Source organism: Phacochoerus africanus, chromosome 8 (assembly GCF_016906955.1).
Source record: "Phacochoerus africanus isolate WHEZ1 chromosome 8, ROS_Pafr_v1, whole genome shotgun sequence".
Taxonomy (NCBI): domain Eukaryota; kingdom Metazoa; phylum Chordata; class Mammalia; order Artiodactyla; family Suidae; genus Phacochoerus; species Phacochoerus africanus.
In genome coordinates this window covers 138,626,852-138,647,407 of record NC_062551.1, presented here as the reverse complement: position 1 = coordinate 138,647,407, position 20,556 = coordinate 138,626,852, and the positions used below count along the sequence as shown (strand labels likewise).

Below are 20,556 nucleotides of genomic sequence, written 5' to 3'. Positions count from 1 at the left end.
TAAATTCTATTTCAATGTAGTATTTTTAAAAGATTTTAGGCCTTTGAAGAAGAGGTCTCTGCATGCATTTGGAAATGTAGAAGATATATTGAACTTAAGATATAACCTAGAGATACAGATTTCTGATTCTTCAAAAACATAAATAGTAAGCAATGATTAAAAGTCATGAGATGGACATGGGACAGCACATAAACAGGAAAAGAAAACTATGAACAGAAAAAGCATTGTGCATAATGTAAAATCTGCACTAGTACAAAGTAATGGAAACACAGAGATGAGTAAAATAGTCTTTGCCCTAAAATGCTCAGGTTGGGGGAATGAATCAAGGATATTATTGATTACCTGTTGTGTGATAAAGGTTATAAAAGATCTGTGGTATGGAATGGGAGTATAGAGAAAGGGCAACAAATATTCAATAAATGTTTAGACTGAAAGAATGAATTATATTCAAATACATCATGCCAAAAAACCACCAATCCTTGACAGACTGTCCCTCAGCTCTTACTTATTTGACAAATCCCCCTATAACTACACAGAAAAGACTTCTGCCTCTATGACTACACACTTACCTTCAATTCTTACTCTGTGGAAGGCACTATGTTGCTTTTTGTTTTTTGTATTCAAGTCTGATAACAGTAGGATATGATATAGACTACTATTTTCAATAAAATCCCCCAAAAGATACATATTATTTCCAAAAACAGAATATAAAAACAGGATTACAGAGAAATTATCTAATTTGTTATGAAAATCTACATCTGTCATACTTTTACCACCTCAAAGTATCTCCCTTTGTTCTTTTCCAAGAATAATTAGAAAAACCAATATGACTTGCTCATTAGTTATCTGCAAATTAACAAGAAAAGGGAGCTCTGGGGCCATGGATTTAAATAAGCAGCTATTATTTTTACAGGAAATTAGGAAAATGCTACCAGCATTTTTTAGCAGTCCATCATAGAAGCATAATGAATAACTGCTGTTGTAAAATACTTAATTTTTGGAAACTTAATTTAGACTAATAAAATCAGAGAATTTTAAAAAGAAACACTTTTAAAAACACATTTATAACTGATGAGTATTAAAGAGAAATTTTGAATAGTATTAGCTACAGTGTATTAAGTTAGCAATGTTGTAATAATAGTGACATATGTATCTTTCCAGATATATGGAAACATTGAAAATAAACTAAAATTTTACAAAGGACTTTTATAAATTTTTTAACTTTTCAAATTCTACCATGAATATGTATTAAACAGACTTAAATTAGTATATACCATTTCTGTGTATTTTATGATCACAAATACTCAATTATATGTGTCCTCTCTCTGTCTCTTCACACCTCTCTGCCCCAGAGAGGCAGAGAGGTAAAAGGCAAACACATTGAAAGTAAATATACAAAAATCTTACAGTCTTCTAGGAAGTTAACAGGAATGTTTAATTTCCCTTCTACAATTTATATTTTATGAGTTTTTATAAGAACATCCATCACTGACATAATGGTGAAATCTTTATTTTAAAAAAAGAAATTCAGAAAGTGTTTTAACAAAGTAAACAGGAAATATAATTAAATATATGAAAGCAGGTAATGAAACTAAAAGAACATAGTATCTTAATAAAAGTCAGTAACTTGGGCAGAATTTACTATGCTAAGTTTGTCAGAGAAACTGAAAATAGCTTATGGATTGCTCTATTTAGGATATGAAACAATACAAGCAATGCCTTAGCAATATTTCCTGCAATAGATTAAACTGGGTTTAATTATTCCCTGAGTATCTGGAAACTTTAGGAATGTCAAGTCAAATTAAGTTAAATTATGATCAAAAGAGAACATTTTAATTATTCTTTACATTTTTATGAGCTTATATATAAAACCATCTTGAGACATGGAATACTCCTTTCATATAATTATTTCAAAGTTCTTTAAATAAAAATAATGAACATAATTCAAAATGACCACAGAATATGATCTGCCATCAGTTCACTTTGTCATTCTATTAGAAATATTAAAGATTAAATTCCTTTTTCACAGTTGCAGCTTTTGTTTGAGCATCTTGAAATCTTTCACAAGCTTTTTGAAAGGCAATCATTTCATTAACAAATTTTTCTTCACAGTGTCTTTTATATATTTCTTGAGCTCTAAAAAGAAAAAAGGTGACAGAATGAGATACTTTTAAATAGCTAAAACCATAATCATCAATCCATTTGTTAATGATAATTGGATGTCTTCAAAATAGGCATATACAAATGGGAAAAAGATAGAATTCCACTTGTTGCATAAGATTTTATTATATCACTCAATAATATTCCTATTGGGATAATATTTCCAGGATTTCTATTAGAATTCTTACAAACACTGGCTTAGACTACAAAAGAGACATCTAAACTAAACTATATCATGATTTGCAGAACTCTTAGTCAAGCCTCACCAAATCTAAGGTCTTTCTAGGACTCTCCTATGGGCTGAATTATGTCCCCCATAAATTGATATGTTGAAATCCTAAACCACAGTACCTTAGAATGTAACTGTATTTGGAGAAAAGCCTTTTAGAGGTGTCCTTGTAAGAAGATGCAGCAACACCAAGGCTGTGCGCACGCAGAACAAAGGCCATGCAAGGGCACAATGGGAAGGCAGCCATCTTCAAACCAAGGAGAGAGGTCTGAGGGGAAACCTGAGGTAACACCTTGACCTTGGATTTTTAGCCTCCAGAACTGTGAGAAAATAAATTCCTGTTGTTTTAGTCACCCAGTCTAGGGTATTATGATAGCCCTAGAAGAGTAATATAGATTTTTCACTAAGTTAGAGAAGGGAAAACCAGGTTGCTCTGTCAAACCTGGGAAATGTCATGGGCCTTAGAATTCATTCATTCATCCTCATTCATTCAAGAGTTAGGTATTATAATGCCTGGCACTATCCCTAGATGCTGGAAACATAAATAAGACATGGTGCAACTATAAAACACTTAGAGAAAATAAAGAAAAATAAAGGCATATGGATATAGGAATAAAATATATGTATATTCATTTTTGAGGTATACTCAGAAAGATGAACTTAGGGAGTGAAGAGGAGCCTAAGTCTAGAAGGTCTTCAACTTACTATGCAATTTTGGATGAGTTACTTAAGTTCTCTCTGCCTCATTTTCTTCATCTTATAAAGGGGATAATTCAACTCATAGGGTTTATAACAGGCCTAAATGAGTTAATATGTTTAAAATCCTTATTAAAAATTTATTTTATTGAATGGATTACAGTGGTATTCATCAGGATGGAAAATGTAAGATGAGCAGCCAGATGGGGAGAAAGATTAGAGTCTGTTTTGATCATACTGAGTCTAAAGAGCCTGGCTATCTATATGGTAATGTTGAATATAGAGAATTAGTTGAATACAGTTGAATATAGAAGAACAATGGCTTATGGTTTGGAGTAAACACAGTGAAGCCATTCTGCTTGGATTTGATCCAGATCTGCAATTTACTGATTTTAGACAAATTGTTTAAGCTCTATATGCATCATTTCTTTACCTTCAAGAAGGAACAATCCAAATCATAGGGTTTAGGAAGGAGTAAATGATCCAATATATTTTAAATCCTTAAAGGAAGGCTGGTATTTAATAATCATGCAATGAAAATTAGCTGAAACTATTTTGAAAATAGGAGTTCTTGAGAGTAGTCATATCTGGACATGAAGCAGAGTAGAAGTCACAGCAAAGGAGACTGTGCACATATAATTAACTAATGGTACTAATTCAGTCTAAGATATTTATTGAAATAGCCTCTCTGCAGATAGCAATTATAAACTATGGATAAAGCATAAAAAAAACTGTTTAAAAGAATTGAAGAGTAAAAACATAATTATCACATTTTTGTATACCAGATTCAAACAACTGGACAATGAAGTTTAAAAATTCCATTTGCAGGAGTTCCTGTTGTGGTTCAGCAATAACAAACCTATTAACCATGAGGATGCGGGTTTGATCCCTGGCCTCACTCAGTGTGTTAAGGATCCAGCATTGCCATGAGCCTGTGGTGTAGATTACAGATGCAGCTTGGATCCTGCATTACTGTGGCCATGGCATAGGGTGATAGCTGCTTCTCTGATTTGACTACTACCCCGGGAACTTCCATATGCTGCACATGCAGCCCTAAAATAATGAAAAAAAAATTCCATTTATAATATTATAAGAAAACACTTCGACTTAAGTTTAATAAAAAATAAGCAAAGTCTAGGAAGTTCCCTGGTGGCCTAGGAGACTTAGGATCTGGAGTTGTCACTGCTGTGGCTCTGGTCACTGCTGTGGTTTGGGTTTGATCTCTAGTGGGTGCATGGTATGGGGATAACCAAAAAATATAAAACAAAACCAAATATATGCAAGAGCTATACCTGAAAATGATAAAATATTGCCCCCCAAATAAAAAAAAAACCTAAATTAGTGAAGAGTTATACCATATTCAAGGATAGGAAGACAATATTATTAAGATGTCAGTTCTCCCCAAATTTATCTATAGACTCAATGCAATCCACTTAATATTACATTTAATTTTGTTTTAAATATACATGTGATTAAGTTTAGATCAACATTTATTTTAAATGTATCAAATTTAGGTAATTTATACATTACCTAATGAATGTTTTATATCTAAATGTTTTAAAATCTAAGCATACATGGAAATGAAAAGGTCTCGGAATAACCAAAGCAATCTTAGTAAAGGAAAAACACAGTCTGTATTTCCTATTGCTGAAGAACAAATTATTATAAAATATATTGGTTTACAACAGGAACCATTTATCATCTTATAATATCCATGGGTCAGAAGTCCAGTCACAGGGTGGCTCAGTTAGTTTTCTGCCTGGATTCTCATAAGGCTAAAATTAAGGTGTTAACCAGGGCCATGGTTTTCTTTCAGGTCTTAAGCCCTCTTTTTAAAATTGCTGATTGTTGTTAGAATTCATTTCCTTCTCATTCTTTCTACATAGCTCCTTCCATCTTCAATTCCACAATGTCATGAAAAATATTTCTCCAACTTTGACTCTCTTTGACTTTCCCTTCTGTCTCTGCTTTTAAAGGCTCATGTGATATACTGGGCACACATGAATAATCCAGAATAATCTTCCTGTCTTAAGGCCAACCCTCACTTACATGTGCAGAGCCCCTTTGCCATGTAAGGTAGCATATCAACGAGTATAATATTGATGAGGCTAAGGTCAGGCTTCTCCAAAATGTGCCACTCTGGTATGTGAATTATTTTAGGCTGAAAACAATCCAGGTCCAAAAGAATTTTTAAACTTTCCCCTTACTGCCTAAAACAATTTTAATTAGGAAGCCTGTCCCAGGAAGAAGCTATCCCCACAGGTAACCATAGAAAAGTTTTAGGTAATGTACACAGGGAGGAACCTAGCAAACCCCATCTGATAAAGTCCTCTCTCTGCCCATTCTCTTTGGATGGTCTAGTAAACATGTTATTACTAAACATTAACTCATTTTGTTCTTCCTGTGTGAATTACTTTACTCCTCCTTGAAGCCTCAGACCCCTATCTTCTTCTCCTTAGTCCAGAATATATATTTATACATACCTCACCTTGCTTTACTATCTTTGAAATTCTTCATACTTATGTGGATTCCACTTGCATGTGTAATACATTTGATTTTCTTTGGTTAATCTACCTTATGCCATTTTAACTGCAAGCCAAAGAAACTAATAGGTGGAAGAGGGGAAATTTCTCCTCCCCCACAGTATCTTATCATATTTATAGTCCTAGGAATCAGGGCATGGCATTTTCTTGGGGACCATAAATGCACAGAGGTCTTGCATTATCCATTTCAAGCCTTATTAAGTGCAAAAATAGAGGGATTACTAGCTTTTAACAGGAAAATGGGAACCTAATCCTGAGAGAGTAGAAAAAGAAATGAGGATAAATATAGGATATGTAGAATTTTATAGATAGGGATATAGAAAGTTGAACAAATTCAAGATTGAAAGCATAAATTTCATTGGGATAAAGTGACTTGCTGAGGAGGAGAGGTCAGAGGTGGTTTTTAGATAGGAAGCTCTATAATTGATGAAGTTTGAAGTCACTTTTGTAGGTAAAGGGAGAAAGAGCAAGCGTCTGAGGGAACAGCTAAAGTTGGAGGCCTTAGAATTGATATCAGCATAAACATACAAGTCACCGATGCCTTCCTGTCATTTTTACTGAATACAAGAAATGAAGAGAGATAACTGAACTATTCCAAGGTAGGGGCTGAGGTGGCTAGCATGGCAGAGGCAATAAAAGCAAAGGACGTCAAAGACTTGGATGAAATTGAAAAAATAATAATTGAATTAAAGAACCATGGAAGCTATACTAGAAATGAAGAGAAAATAAGTCTATAATAAAGGTTATTTGAGGGATGAGTGTCATAATATATTTGAAGAAATGTGATGAAAGTAGAGGGAAAAAAAGAGTTGAAAAGATAGATGATTTTGTCCATAAATAAGTATATAAGAGATTAAATCTTAAGAGGTGGGGCAGTTCCAAATCATGAAATGGCTTTCATAAGTCTATGAAAATGAATTTAAAGTTTGTTGGGATCCAAAAATGCTTAGGTTGGGCAATTGGGAGGGTTGTTATTATGAATTTGGAAGTTGCCCATGATAACTGCAGAAGCTGGGTAAAGAAAAGCTTTGTAAACCACGATATAAAGACCACAGTGAATGAAGAGGGTAATCTAGGAGGACAATTGATGACAAAAATAAGGACAAGGAGATGATGTAATTGGGTAACTGCCTTAGGTGCCAGATCTTCTAAGCTAAATGATACTCCACTTTAAAATGGATGTGATGCTGTTCTGCCCTGAGCAGTGTCATCACTTTCTTAGAGTATAGATAAGAATAGTCGGGGAAACTAATGACCAGCTTTTTACCTGATACATAACTTCTTTCATTTCAAAGTCTCTTTTTAATTTGTTCTTAAATACTCCTGTGGGCATTTTATCAACTTCCTAAACTAGTGCTTTATAGTTTCCCTCTCTTCATTCATTTTTCCTCATTCTAGATCAGGTTTGGTAATGGCTTCAGTCATTCTTGGTAATGACTTCTGTAGTTATTGAGATTCATCAGAAGGTTTTTAGGTGAAGTGGTTGATACATTAATGAAGAATCAACTGGCAGAAAAAGACTTAAAAAACTCCTAAAGTCTCTAGACAGACTTTACTTTTTTGAGCCACAGATCTTTTCTACACATTGATACTCAATCTTTATTTGAAAACATTTATAATAAAACTCAATAATGCCTTTTAGGATACATTACTGACATAACAAGGACATTGCATTATTCCTGTGTGCCTTCAAGGATAATATCTTTGAAGCAGCTTACAAGAAAAGATAATTCAGTTAAGATGCATTAGGAAGCTCACTCGACTATGTATCCTTTACAAATTAATGATGGCCAGACATTCAATTTGCTGTAATAAAACTAAGCTGATTAAATTTCTTTAACATTGATTTGTGCTAGACTTATATTTTGATATACCAGACTAGCTTGCATTCTCTTTTCTAAAATATATTTTCTATTAAATAATAATAAATTATTTCCCAAATCTTTCTCTCTCTCATATACAATATACAATGGGGAAAATATTTTTAAATTTTGGAGGAGAAAAATATAAAATATTTTTCATACTTAAAAAGATATTAATAAAGTATCTCAGTAAATAGTTTTAAAATTGCTTATAACTAGGAAAAGACAAATGCTTTCTTCTTATTTTAAGCTCCTTTCTAGTACAGACTATTTTTTTAATGATAACATTTAAAAATGTAAATGAAAAAAGCAGTAAGAATTTCTAGATAAGCCTTAAACACATATTCAAGAGTTCCCTGGTGGCACAGCATGTTAAGGATCTGGCATTGTCACTGCAGCAGCTTGGGTCTCTGCTTTGGCATGGGTTTGATCCCTGGCCTGGGAATTTTCACATGCCCCAGGTGTGGCCAAAAAAAAAAAAAAACATTTTCACAGTTTGGCCACTTAAAATATCATCAGGATAAAACTGTGGTTGATAAAGTACAAGCTAATATCAGGAAAAAAAATTGTGCAAAAGACACACAGAGGTAAAAAAGGGTAAAAAAAAGAAATTACTGGGGACACTGTCTAGTTTACCCTTCAGAGTTCTCTGTGTCTTTCCATCTCTTTGAGCTATTTTACAACTCAAAAGTTGAGGAAGAGGAGGATGACCAAACTTCTAGAAACACGAAGGAGAAAACAATGATTAGATCTATATGACAACCTTACCTTTGATTACTGTACTTTTCCTGGTAACATCTCATAATTGGTTCTACACTCTTAACATGTCTTTTTGTCTTTAGCTGAAGATGGTATTTAAGGTGATAGTGTCAGCTATTCGGGGAAGTTACTCAGTTTTACTGGGTCTCCCCCATGCATACATGTTATTAAACTTTTGTTTGGTTCTCCTATTCATCGGTCTCATGTCAATTTAACTCTCAGGCCAGCCAGGAGAACCTAGAAGGTGGATGAAAATTTCGTCCTCCCTGACAACTTAAAAGCTTCCATTATATCAAAACAGTACCTACCTAATTTCTTTCATTTGTTTAAGAAAATCCCTTTGATATTTTTCAGTTATCAGTTTTTGCTGAACAAACAGATTTTTGTCTTTTAAGGCAGCCTGCTTCTGCTTCAATCTATCAATTCTATTCATTCCTTTGATCAAAAAAGTGCGCTCATTATTTAAGTTCTGAATTAATAAACGCTCTTGAGTCTTTTGGTTTTTTCCTTCCAGAAACAGAGCTCTCTTCTCTTTAACTTTCTCAAGGTAGTTGGATCTGTCCTGCCAGAGTCGTTGTAAACCATTCTGAATTGTCTTATTATCTCTGGCTGTTAGTTTATGTGTGGCATATATTTTCTTATCTAAATTTTCTTGAATAGCTAATCTAATTCGTTCTTGGGCCACTTGTGCCATTCTTACAGCTGTTACTTTATTTTTATGGTTTTCCTGCTGCTTCTGTTCTGAGCCATATTTATCAATATCACAAAGTGTTTGGAGTTTCATACCAGTTCTTTGTGTTGTAAAAAACTCTCTTCTTACGCTCTTCTCCAAAAGCGTGTCTTTTATTTTAATTACTGGTTTTTGATGAGTGGTAGAAAATGGCTGGGCACATGTAGGAAAAGAATCTTGTTCTTTCACTTTCAATACTGCAGTATACTTCAGTGAATCTGAAGTATAGATGGGTAGTTTGAATACTGATATCCTAAAACTGACATCCAATTCTTCATCCTCAATTTCATCTTCAGACTCTTTCTGACCTACATCATACAACAGGCATTATAATCCATTATACAAGTGTTAAGCACAGTTTATTTTCCATCCCAAGTGGTTTGAAAATACATTAATAAGGTTGACAAGAACCTGTTATTTACTTTATTAAGAAGCAATTTTCCCAATTGATGTTCCTTTTCAATTTGTGATTTAATAGTGATTTTGAAGAGAAAAATCACTATTGAAACATTTTAAGAGAAATGCAGTGATTCCTCTATTTCCTTCATTATTTCTCACAATTATTTAACTTGTGCTTACTCAACAGCAATATTTTATCTTACACTTAATACTTAATCATACATATTATTTTTACATATAGTTATTATTATCTCATTTGCAAAGGACTCTGTAATTCATTTTACCTTATTTTTTTTAACATTGGTGGAAACTAATAGCTGCCATCAAAATTGTTTTTCCCTTTATTGGGCACATGAAGAAATGAAATCTCAGCCTCCTTTGTTATTATTTGTGGCCGTGAGATTAAGTCTTCTCCAGTACAGTGTGGGCAGAAGTGATATGTGTCATTTGTAGTCCAAGTCTAAGAGACAATGTGCTTCCTCATATTTCTTTCTTTTTCTAATCCTCTGCACAGAGATGAGGCTAAAGTTCTCGAAGATGGTAAATGTACAAGGTGGAAGGACTCTGGCTTGCAGAATCACTGCTAGAAAAAGTACTCACTGGCCAGGATTATCCAATTTGGATTCTTATGGAAGCCAGAAATAAATGGCAATTATGTTTGAATTAATATATGTTTCTGGGTTTATTATCATAGCCAACCTATTTATTATAATAACCTGAATCACACTGTTGTTCATTATTTATTCTCTGATAAATAAATAATTCAATGAATTTAGGATCCATTGGCAAATACAGGTTAAAAAAAAGAATGCTTATTAATTTTCAGAAAAGATATTTGCCATATTTGACAAATTCCCTCTGTTAAAACTGCATCCCTGTTAACTCCAGTCCATGAGGATTTTATCTTTTCTAAGAGAAGATTCTCTTAAAGTCTTTATAGGTCTTAATGCCAAATCTGATGGTGAATTACTTATGGATGTTAAGGTGGCCATGAAGAAAGACAGGGCCTGTGGTCTAGTCAGGCAGTAGGAAAGAAGCAAATAGGTAGAATTTTCACTAGAGACCTCAGGAATATTAACATTAGAAAAGGAAGCAGAGTCTAGAGCTAAGTAGAAAAGTTAATCTGCCAGGACACAAAGCCAAAGTGTCCAGAAGCAAGTAATAAGAATTGGAGTCAAAAGCAAGGCACTAGAGACTCAGATGGACGAAAGCCAGAGTTTTGTTTTCCTTCCTTCCTTTCTTTTTGTCTTTTTAGGGCCACACCTGCGGCATATGGAAGTTCCCAGGCTAGGGGTCATATCAGAGGTGTAGCCACCAGCCTAAGCCACAACCACAGCAATGCCAGATCTGAGCAGCATCTGTGACCTACACCACAGCGCATGGCAATGCTGGATCCTTAACCCACTGAGTGAGGCTGGGGATCAAACCTGAGTTCTCATGGATACTAGTCAGATTCATTTCTACTGAGCCACGATGGGAACTACTTAAGTCTAGAGTTAAAAGTTTATGGTCTGAGGTAGCCAGTGAGAAAAGGTACTATTAAAGGCAAATTTGATTTTATGTGTAAACCTTGTCATGGGAAAGCTGGCCAAGAATGAGAGACCAGCAATGGAAAAACACAACACTAACCTGTTTCTAAAGGTTCTGGTTACAATTCTGATTTACATGGAATGGAGGAGTTTTGCCACACCACCAAGCAATGCTCTGACACCAGGTGAATATCATACTATTCAACCTAATTCTGACGCTATCTACCCGAAGATAGGATCAGATCCCACAGGTTAAGAGCTCAGTCCTACCAGGCTGTCCATCCCCTGCCCTCTTCAGACATCAATTGCAAGTCTGAGAGGGAAGGGGTCAGGGCACAACTTTGAAAGAATGACACAGCCTTTGATAATAAGACAAAAACTGGTTAGAACCTACTAGGCCCAAGATGGTGGAAGATTTGACTTCTAGTATACCTTGAGCTTCATTACATGCTCCTTGTAATATATTAGCACGCTCAGTGATGCACCCACAGGTGCCGTGACAATTCTGTGGCCAGCATAAAAGGCCCAATTTCTAGAAATCCCTACCCCATCCCCAAAATAGTTGGAATAATTCTCTTATTTGCTACCCTATGAAATTACCCAGCCCATAAATACTAACAACCCTACACCCTGGGGCCTTTTCTGAGGATACCCCCACACTGTCTAGGGTGTGTGTGTCTCTCTGAATAAATCTGCCTTCACTCTACTTCAGCTTGCTCTTGAATTCTTTCCTGTGAATAGCCAAGGACATTGTCCCAGGCACTTGCCTGAGACCTGGGATGTGACTATTCTCTCGTGCCCAGTTTTCCTGCAACAAGTCCATTTTATCACATGTGCTTCTGACCTACTGGGTAGAGATTGGAGGTTCCATGGGCCCTCTCCTTGGTTTCAATTAATTTGCTAGAGCAGCTCACAGAACTCAGAGAATCATTTTATTTAATAGATTAATAATTTGTTATAAAAGGATATAACTCAGAACAACCAGAGGGAAAAGATGCATAGGGCAAGGAGCTGGAAAAGGGTGAGAAGCTTCCATGTTCTCTCTCTAAGCACCCAACTCTCCTCAAATCTCCATGTGTTTACCAACCTGGAAGCTCTCTGTACCCAGTCCTGTAGAGTTTTGATTGATGCTTCAGTACATAGGCATGATTGATCAAATTGCTGGCCACTGACAACTGACTGGGGATTGGAAGTTCTAACGCTCTAATCGCTAATCATATGGTTGGGCCCTCTGGAAACCAGTCCCCATCCTTAGGTGTTATCCACCTAAGGATGATCACTCACTAACATTACAAAAGATATCTTCGTTGCTCTGCTTTCTTCACTTAGGAAGGTTAGGAACTCTATGCCAGAACTGGGGACAAAGACCAAGTATATTTTTCATAAATCACAACATCACAGTTACCAGTATACACAAGTTTGTCTCTGGTGAAACTGGAGGCTCTTTGAAGACAGAAGCTGTACTTCACTGTGTATACTAACCATAATTACTTTGTAGCTAATGATAGATATTTTTCTCAATGGCTGGTTGAACACAATCCTATTAATACAAAAATCTCCCAATTTCCATTTCAGCTTCAAGGTATCACTCACTGCTATATATCTATCCTTCTAAACTAGCACCCTAATTATGTCATGACTTCCACCCAAACAAAACAAAATCTTCATGGCTTTTTAACCTTTTAAGCCTAGATATTATAGGAAAACAGCCTCATTTTTTCCCCCTACACACATGCCACATTTTTCCATCTTTGGGCTTTTGCTTATGTTATTTTATGTTTTGGCCAGTAAGTTGTTTACCCTACCTACATAAGTTCAAATTCTATCCATTTTTCAAGGATTCTTCATGTCATTTTTATTTATTCATTGAATAAGAATACATTTTAAACTCTCATATCAGTCCCTTCCTTAAAGAATTTACCAATTCCACTTATATTAAAACTCTATGTAGTAATTCTTAGCCATAGCAGCAGGTTAGATACAAGTGCCTTAGCAGTAGAGATCATTTTTTTTTTTTGATCCTCCATCCCTAGTATTTTCAGAGAGCAAGTTTTTTTAGGAGACTAGTGGGTTAACTAAATATTAAATGCTAATATTTGTTGGATGGATGATAAGATGAATGGAAGAGAGACTCTGTCGCTCAAGATCAATATCCTTCACATAGTAATGAAATTTGGAGATAAATTTGGAGATAACTTGGCTGGATTTAAATCTAGTTCTACTACCATGTGTAGGCAAGTTATTTAATTCTCTGGGTTTCAGTCTGATAACTGTGGGTAGATACCTGATTCATAAGGTTCTAACAGGATTAAATAAGTTAATAAAATATGACAAGCCTGACAAAGTATGATATATAATTATTAGAACAGTGCCTGACAAAGAGTAAGAATGATATGTTATTGTTTCTTCATTATATTTGATATAGAAAACAAGGAGTTTATCACATCTCTTTAATTCCATCAATGGCATAGTGTTGAAATAGCCACATAATTTAGTAGAGAGTGGGGAAAATACAGTTAAGCACTTTTGTCACACCCCTCAACATCCACTGGACAGTAATCACAGAACACACAGGAAAGCCTTCTTTGCGTGTGTTTTGTTTTAAGACTTTATAATTCTTCTCATTCAGTATAGTAAAAAATATAAGCCAAGTGTTGGAAGTGCTCTCACCTTTCCATAACCAAACTGATAAACTTGTCTGAATGTTCATGTGTCTTATTCTACCCTGGCACAATGAAGAAAGCACCCTTTCTTTCAGCAAAGATCAAATTCTTCCCATGTGCTTTGGCCCCATCTGCCTTTAGCTTTGCTTCTGCAGTCACCTTAATTTTCTCTTTTACTATCTCCTCTCCAATGGATCATTCACAGCCATGTTTAAACCATGGAACCATCTCTACCACCACCAACACAAGCCCCACAGCATTCCCTCGACCCTCACTGCCCTCCAGCCACCATTCCATTTTTCCTGATCGATTTGAGACTGAAAACTACTAAAACAGTTGTCTCCCTGTACAATGCCCTTTTCTTCACCTTCTATTAATTTTCTAATTTATTAATTTTTCATTTATATGTGAATTTCAACTCTACTGTTCCCAACCATTATAGCTCTTCTTTGTAAAACTTCTATAGTGATAAATACAAAGGAAATTTCTTTTCTCTTCTAATCTCTCTTGAACTCTCAATGGCATTTAACAAAGCTGATCATTTCTTTTTCTTGAAGTCTTTTTTTTTTTCATATTTTCTGTTTTCCAGATTCTCCAAAATTCTCCTGATAACCTAAAGATATTTCTTTTTTAATTGATATTGCCTGAAGCTCTCCTGATTTTTCTTCTAGCTTTCTGATTACTTTTCTTAGTTTTGTTTGCAAGCTCTTTCTTTTCATCAAATTTCTGGAGTGTTGAGGACTTATACTAGATACCCTTCCCATCTTTCTCAACTTTCTCCCAAATCATGCTCACAGCTTTAAATATCAATCTTTATGTTGATAACTCTCAGATGTTTCATTTCCACTTTGAAGTCTTATAGGTATTTTTCAAACTTGGCATATTAAAAAGATATTATTTTCCACTAGTAATCAAATCCCTTTAAAATCAGCCCTCCTTATCTCAATGAATAACACATAATAGCTTATTTTTACTATATCAATTTTATTAATAAGTCCTGTAGATTTTATCTCCAAAATGTAGCTCAAATTAACTGATTTTTTTCTCCATTTCCCTGCCATCACTTCAGGTTTCTATCAACTCTTACTTTGACCATTTGCAGTGTCTTCTTAAGCAATCTCTGCATTTCCCAAAACATAACTTCATTTCCACACAGTGATCAAGTCAGAGCAATATCTTAAAACTGTGTCTTTAAAGATCTATGGCTTATGTATTCCTTCTTGATAAAATTCAAGTACCTTGCCATAGCCTACAAAGCCTTGCATGCTTTTACACTTGTTTACTTACCCAATACAATCTACAACTACTTCTAAATGCATTTACTATGCTGCAGCCAAGACATGAATGATTTGAGGGATAATTCCCAGACAAATTTTTGAGCGCCAAAACTATAAATGACAAAAATAAGGTCAGCTCCATTGATAACAGTTTTACAAATGGTAAGTTCAATTTGACTTAGTTAAATAAATATGAAGTTACCTTCTATAAAGCAGTGTCTTCAAAAATTAAAATAGTGCTAGCTCTCAGGAATCCTATAGTCTAAAAAAGAATCTTCTAAGACTAGTAAGGAAGGCAAATGGTAAAGCATATAGTAACTTCAAAATACTGTCACACATGTTAAAACAGAAGTATATATGGGGTGACTTGGGATCATAGAAGAAAAATATTTTACTCCATCTGGGTCATGATATGTTGTTGTCAGCAAAACTGTTCTGGAAAAGGTAACAGCTGAGTTTATTCTTATAAAAAGACATTGTTTTATATTTGTATTATTATAAAGCCCACATTTTAGGTACATGGGAAAATGTAATGAATTTGCAAATTGAGTGGGTAAATTAGAATATGAAACAAAGCATTGCCAAGAAAAAAAGAATTTCATAATCAAAGATGCAGATGTAGAAAAAAATATAATATGTGAAATTTGGTTTTACAAAATATAAAGTCAGCAGTGTTAACAGCAGTTCATTGCTAGAAATGTCCAGTAAACAGGTGGATACATAAACAGAATCTAAATGTTAAAAGAGAGGGCAGATCTGGACATAAACATTTGGGAGCCCATAGCACAGAAAATTTTAGGCATTAATATGAGCAAAGTTAAGAGAAGACAAGAGAGCTAAGGATGGAACCTTGGGGAATCAACATTTATTATGTACATACTAGGTAAGCCAAATGATAAGGAGAAAAAAAATCTGTGGCTATAGACGCCTGGTATGTTATGTCTCTAAGAAATCAGTATATGTAGAGGGACCTGGTATACACGGTATACACACACACACACACACACACCAGTTTGCCATGAAAAGTCTTAGTTTCTGCCTGTTAAAATTCAAATTTATTGAATATTAGTATTTATACAAAAAACTAGAATTTTAAAAAATACATGTAAAATGACTTTTAAATACATTAATTATTTTCAAAAACAGTTTATGTTTTATAAGGAAATAAGGAGTTCTACCACAAGATTTAGGTATAGCAGAGGATGAACATTTGAATTATCTGATATATACTTTCCTTATCCCATCAACTTATTCTTTCCTCTTTCCCTTTTACTGACACATTTTATCTGCTTAATAGCCTTTTTTGCTTCACCTATGTATCACCTGACAGTGGCATCAAGGGTCTTTATTAGATCCAGCTGACAGCATTAAGTGCCAAAACAGGGACTATGATAATTTATGAGGTTGCAAAGTGAATTTTCTATACAAACAAGTATAAAGTCTACATGTATTACAGCTTTGAAATGGTGACATTTTTTTTTCTGCTTCTTTCATATTATTCCAAGAGAAAAGTAATAATCACAAAAGTCACCCATATACAAGTTCAAATCTGTCAGGTAGATTAGTGATCTGATATAGAAGCAGTTTCTGTATGACCTGGAGTGACTTGATTACCAGTAAAAACTTTTCAGTAAAAATAGTCCCCCAAATGGCATTCTTCTTTGTGAATTAGAAAACTGACAATAAGTATAATACAAATGAAAAGGCCTTAAGGTCACCTATCTATATACACAAGGCAACCAATACTGTAAGGGGCATCGCCTTTGAATATGAAGGGCAGTGACATAAAATATTGCAAAGAAACTCAAAATACTCAAATAGAAAAGGAAAATGTGACATTAGGTAGTTTAGGTACTGCATCTCTGATCAATGCTTCTGATAGGAAAATGCCTGAAGATAGAAATAAGCATATTTTCCAAACATTGCTTGACGCTGTTATGGATTAATCCTTTAACTACTGAGTCACATAAGAACATAATTTATCTAATTCTATTTAATACTCTTCTTTTGTATAGCAATTTTTTCAATTTTCAGAAAAAAATAGAATTGCCGGAGTTCCTGTCATGCTGCAGTGGTTAACGAATCCCACTAGCAACCATGAGGTTGTGGGTTCGATCCCTGCCCTTGCTCAGTGGGTTAAAGATGATCCGGCGTTGCAGTGAGCTGTGGTGTGGGTCACAGACACGGCTAGGGCTAGGATCCCACGTTGCTGTGGCTCTGGCATAGGCCGGCGGCTACAGCTCCGATTAGACCCCTAGCCTAGGAACCTCCATATGCCTCGGGAGTGGCCCAAGAAATGACAAAAAGACAAAAAAAAAAAAAAAGAAAGAAAGAAAAAGAATTGCCTACTTGAGTTGTAGACTTAGAAGTAAAAGTTACTTGGTCACTGATTTAAAGAGCAGTCACAAGATTGAAAAAAAAAGGTATTAACATAGTTTCTAGTTGCACATTTAATCTGGAAGACAAGAGCACAGTATCAGAATTGCAACTGAGTACACACAAAGGTGTTCTCAGAAAACTTTAGTTAAATTTTTAAATGACTAGAAGCTCTTTAACACTCATCATGAAATTAATGATTATTTCTGTTCCCTGCCTATTAAAAAAAAGTGTTTAACAAACTGTAACTGTAAATGGGAAGGGATCTGTCCATTAAATAATCCTTGAGTGAAATAATGGAGTCATGTTTGGATGGCATGCCTGCCAATGATTTCCATCCTAAATATGTTGTAAAATGACTTGAAGACCTCCACACGGAGAGAAACTCCATTGAAAGTAAATATTTTATACCTAACACATCACCTCACTAAAAAATAAAAGCAAGAATCTCTCAAGGTACAAATATACTCAGAAGTTTTTTTCTGTTTCTTCGTTTTCTCTTTCTTTTTGCTGTTCCTCAAGCAGAGGGCTAAAAGGAGTGCATACACACATACAATGACGAAATGAAATATTATTTAATGCTGTTTTGGTAGATAACAGAGGGACATAAAATAGGTTTCTGTCTTACTGCCTTAAAATGTCTCATTACTTATTTATTTTTATTTTTTAATTTATTTATTTTTGTCTTTTTTTTGCCATTTCTTGGGCCACTCCCACGGCATATGGAGGTTCCCAGGCTAGGGGTCCAATCAAAGCTGTAGCCCCCGGCCTACGGCACAGCCACAGCAATGCGGGATCCGAGCCACGTCTGCAACCTACACCACAGCTCATGGCAATGCCAGATCCTTACTTATTTTTAAAGTATATAGTTTATCATGTTCCTCTTTAGCATCCTTTTTTTTTTTAACTTGAAGAACTCCCTTTAGCCGTTTTCTTGTAAGCCAGGTCTAGTGATAATAAACTCTTAACAACTTTTCCTCTAATATCGGGAATAAAGCAAGGATGCCATTCCTGCTCAACATAATATTGAAAGTCCTAGCCAGAGTAATTAGACAAGAAAAATAAATAAAATGCATATAATATCAGAAATAAGTAAAACTTTCCCTGTTTATAGATGACATGATCTTATATCTGGAAAGCTGTAAAGACCTTCCACTCACACACAAATGATTAGAACTATTAAATGCAGTAAAGTTGCAGGACACAAAATCAACATACAAAAGTCAGTTTAACTTCTATACACTAATGACAAACTATGTGAAAATGAAATTTACAATAAAACTGTCCCACTTATAATAAATAGCATTAAAAAGTGAAATACTAATAATTAATTTACCAAGCAGGTGAGAGAGCTGTACACCAGAAACCTTAAGACCTTGAGGAAAGAAAATGAAGACACAAATATCTAGAAAGATAGCTCATATTCATGAACCAGGAGAATATTATTGAAATGTCCATACTATGCAAAACAATCTAGAAATTCAATGTAATCCCTATCAAAATCCTAACAGCAATTTTTACAGAAATACAAAAAAGAACAATTCTACAAATGATATTAAACCACAAAAGACCACAAATAGCCAAATCTATCTTGAGAAAGAACATAGCTAGAAGCATCACACTCCCTTATTTCAAAATATATTACAAAGCTACAATAATTAAAACACTAAGGTACTGCCATAAAGACAGACATATTGATCAATGGGGAATAGAATAAAGCCCAGAAATAAATCTATGCATATATGGTCAACTGATCTTTGACAAGATGCCAAAAATATACAATGGAGAAAGGATAGTCTCTCCAACAAATTGTGTTTAGAAAACTGAGTATCTACATGAAAAAGAATGACATTTAAACCTTATTTCATATTATACAGACAAAAAAATCATTTAAAATAGGATTAAAAACTTAAATATAAGACTTGAAACAGCAAAAACTCCTTGAAGAAAATATAGGGGAAAGCTTCATGGTATCAGTCTTGACAGTGATCTGACATGGACATATCAAATGGATATGACATGGATATTTCATGGATATGACACTGAAAACACAGGCAACAAATGCAAAAATAGAAAAGTGAGATTATATCAAACTAAAAAGTTTTTGTACAACAAAGCAAATAATCAACAGAGTAAAAGGTAAACTATAAGATTGGAGAAAATATCTGCAAACCACATATCTGATAAAGATTTAATCTCCAAAATTAATAAGGAACTCCTATAACTCAATGGTTTAACAAAAAAAAAACCCCTAATATTTCAATTTTTAAGATGGACTAAAGACACACATACATTCATCCAAGGAAGATATACGAATGACCAACAGACATATTAAAAAATGTTCACTGTCACTGGTCATCAGGAAAATAGAAGTCAAAAACACAGTGAGACATCACCTCATACCTGTCAGGGTGGCTACTGCCAAAAAACCAAAAGACAAATGTTGGTAAGGATGTGGTAAAATGGCAACCCTTGCACACTGCTGGTAACAATGCAGCCACCTCAGAAAACCGTACAGAAAAAATTCAAGTTAGAACTACCCTGTGTGATCCAACGATCTCACTTCTGAGTATTGGTCAGAAAGAATTGAAATCAGGATCTTGAAGAGATATTAGTACTCCTATGTCCATTGTGGTATCATTCATAACAACCAAAATATGGAAATGATTGTCCATCAAGAAATGAATGGATAAAGAAAATGTGACATATACTCAGAATAAAATATAAAATATACTCAGTCTTTAAAAAAAAAAAAAGGAAATTCTTCAGTGTGGGACAACATAAATGAGCCTTGAGGACATTATGCTAAGTTAAATAGCCAGTCAAGAAAGCCAAATACTGGGAGTTCCCATCGTGGCTCAAGAGAAATGAATCTGACTAGTATCCATGAGGACACAGGTTTGTTCCCTGGCCTCGCTCAGTAGGTTAAGGATACGGTGTCGCCATGAGCTGTGGTGTAGGCCACAGATGTGGCTTGGATCTGGTATTGCTGTGGCTATGGTGTAGGCTAGTGGCTACAGCTCCGATTCGACCCCTAGCCTGGGAAATTCCATATGCTGCGAACCTCCATATACTGCAGGTGCGCCCCTAAAAAAAAAGAAAAAAAAAAGAAAAAAAGCCAAATACTGCATGATTCCATTTATATTAGGAACTCATAGAATCAATGTGAAATGTTGCTTCTAAGCGTTAGGGGAGGAGGAAATGGGGAGTTACTAATCAACTGGCATAAAGTTTCAGTTAATGGAGATGGATAAGCTCTAGAGATCTGCTTTTCAACATTGTATCTATAGTCAGCAACACTGAATTGTACACTTAAAGTTTTTTAAGAGGGTA

The 20,556-nt window shown here is 34.7% G+C and overlaps 1 protein-coding gene across 1 annotated transcript in view; it reads right to left on the bottom strand.

Annotated features, from left to right (window-relative positions):
* Positions 1 to 1,861: 1,861 nt before the first annotated feature.
* The window catches only part of LRRIQ3 (leucine rich repeats and IQ motif containing 3), a 186,014-nt gene continuing 167,319 nt past the window's right edge, over positions 1,862 to 20,556 (bottom strand). The window contains exons 7-8 of the mRNA XM_047788644.1: positions 8,558 to 9,287; positions 1,862 to 2,136 (exon numbers count right to left, since the gene is read on the bottom strand). Coding sequence (XP_047644600.1) covers positions 2,004 to 2,136; positions 8,558 to 9,287 — 863 coding nt within the window. The 3' untranslated portion in view covers positions 1,862 to 2,003. The remainder of the gene's footprint in view (positions 2,137 to 8,557; positions 9,288 to 20,556) is intronic.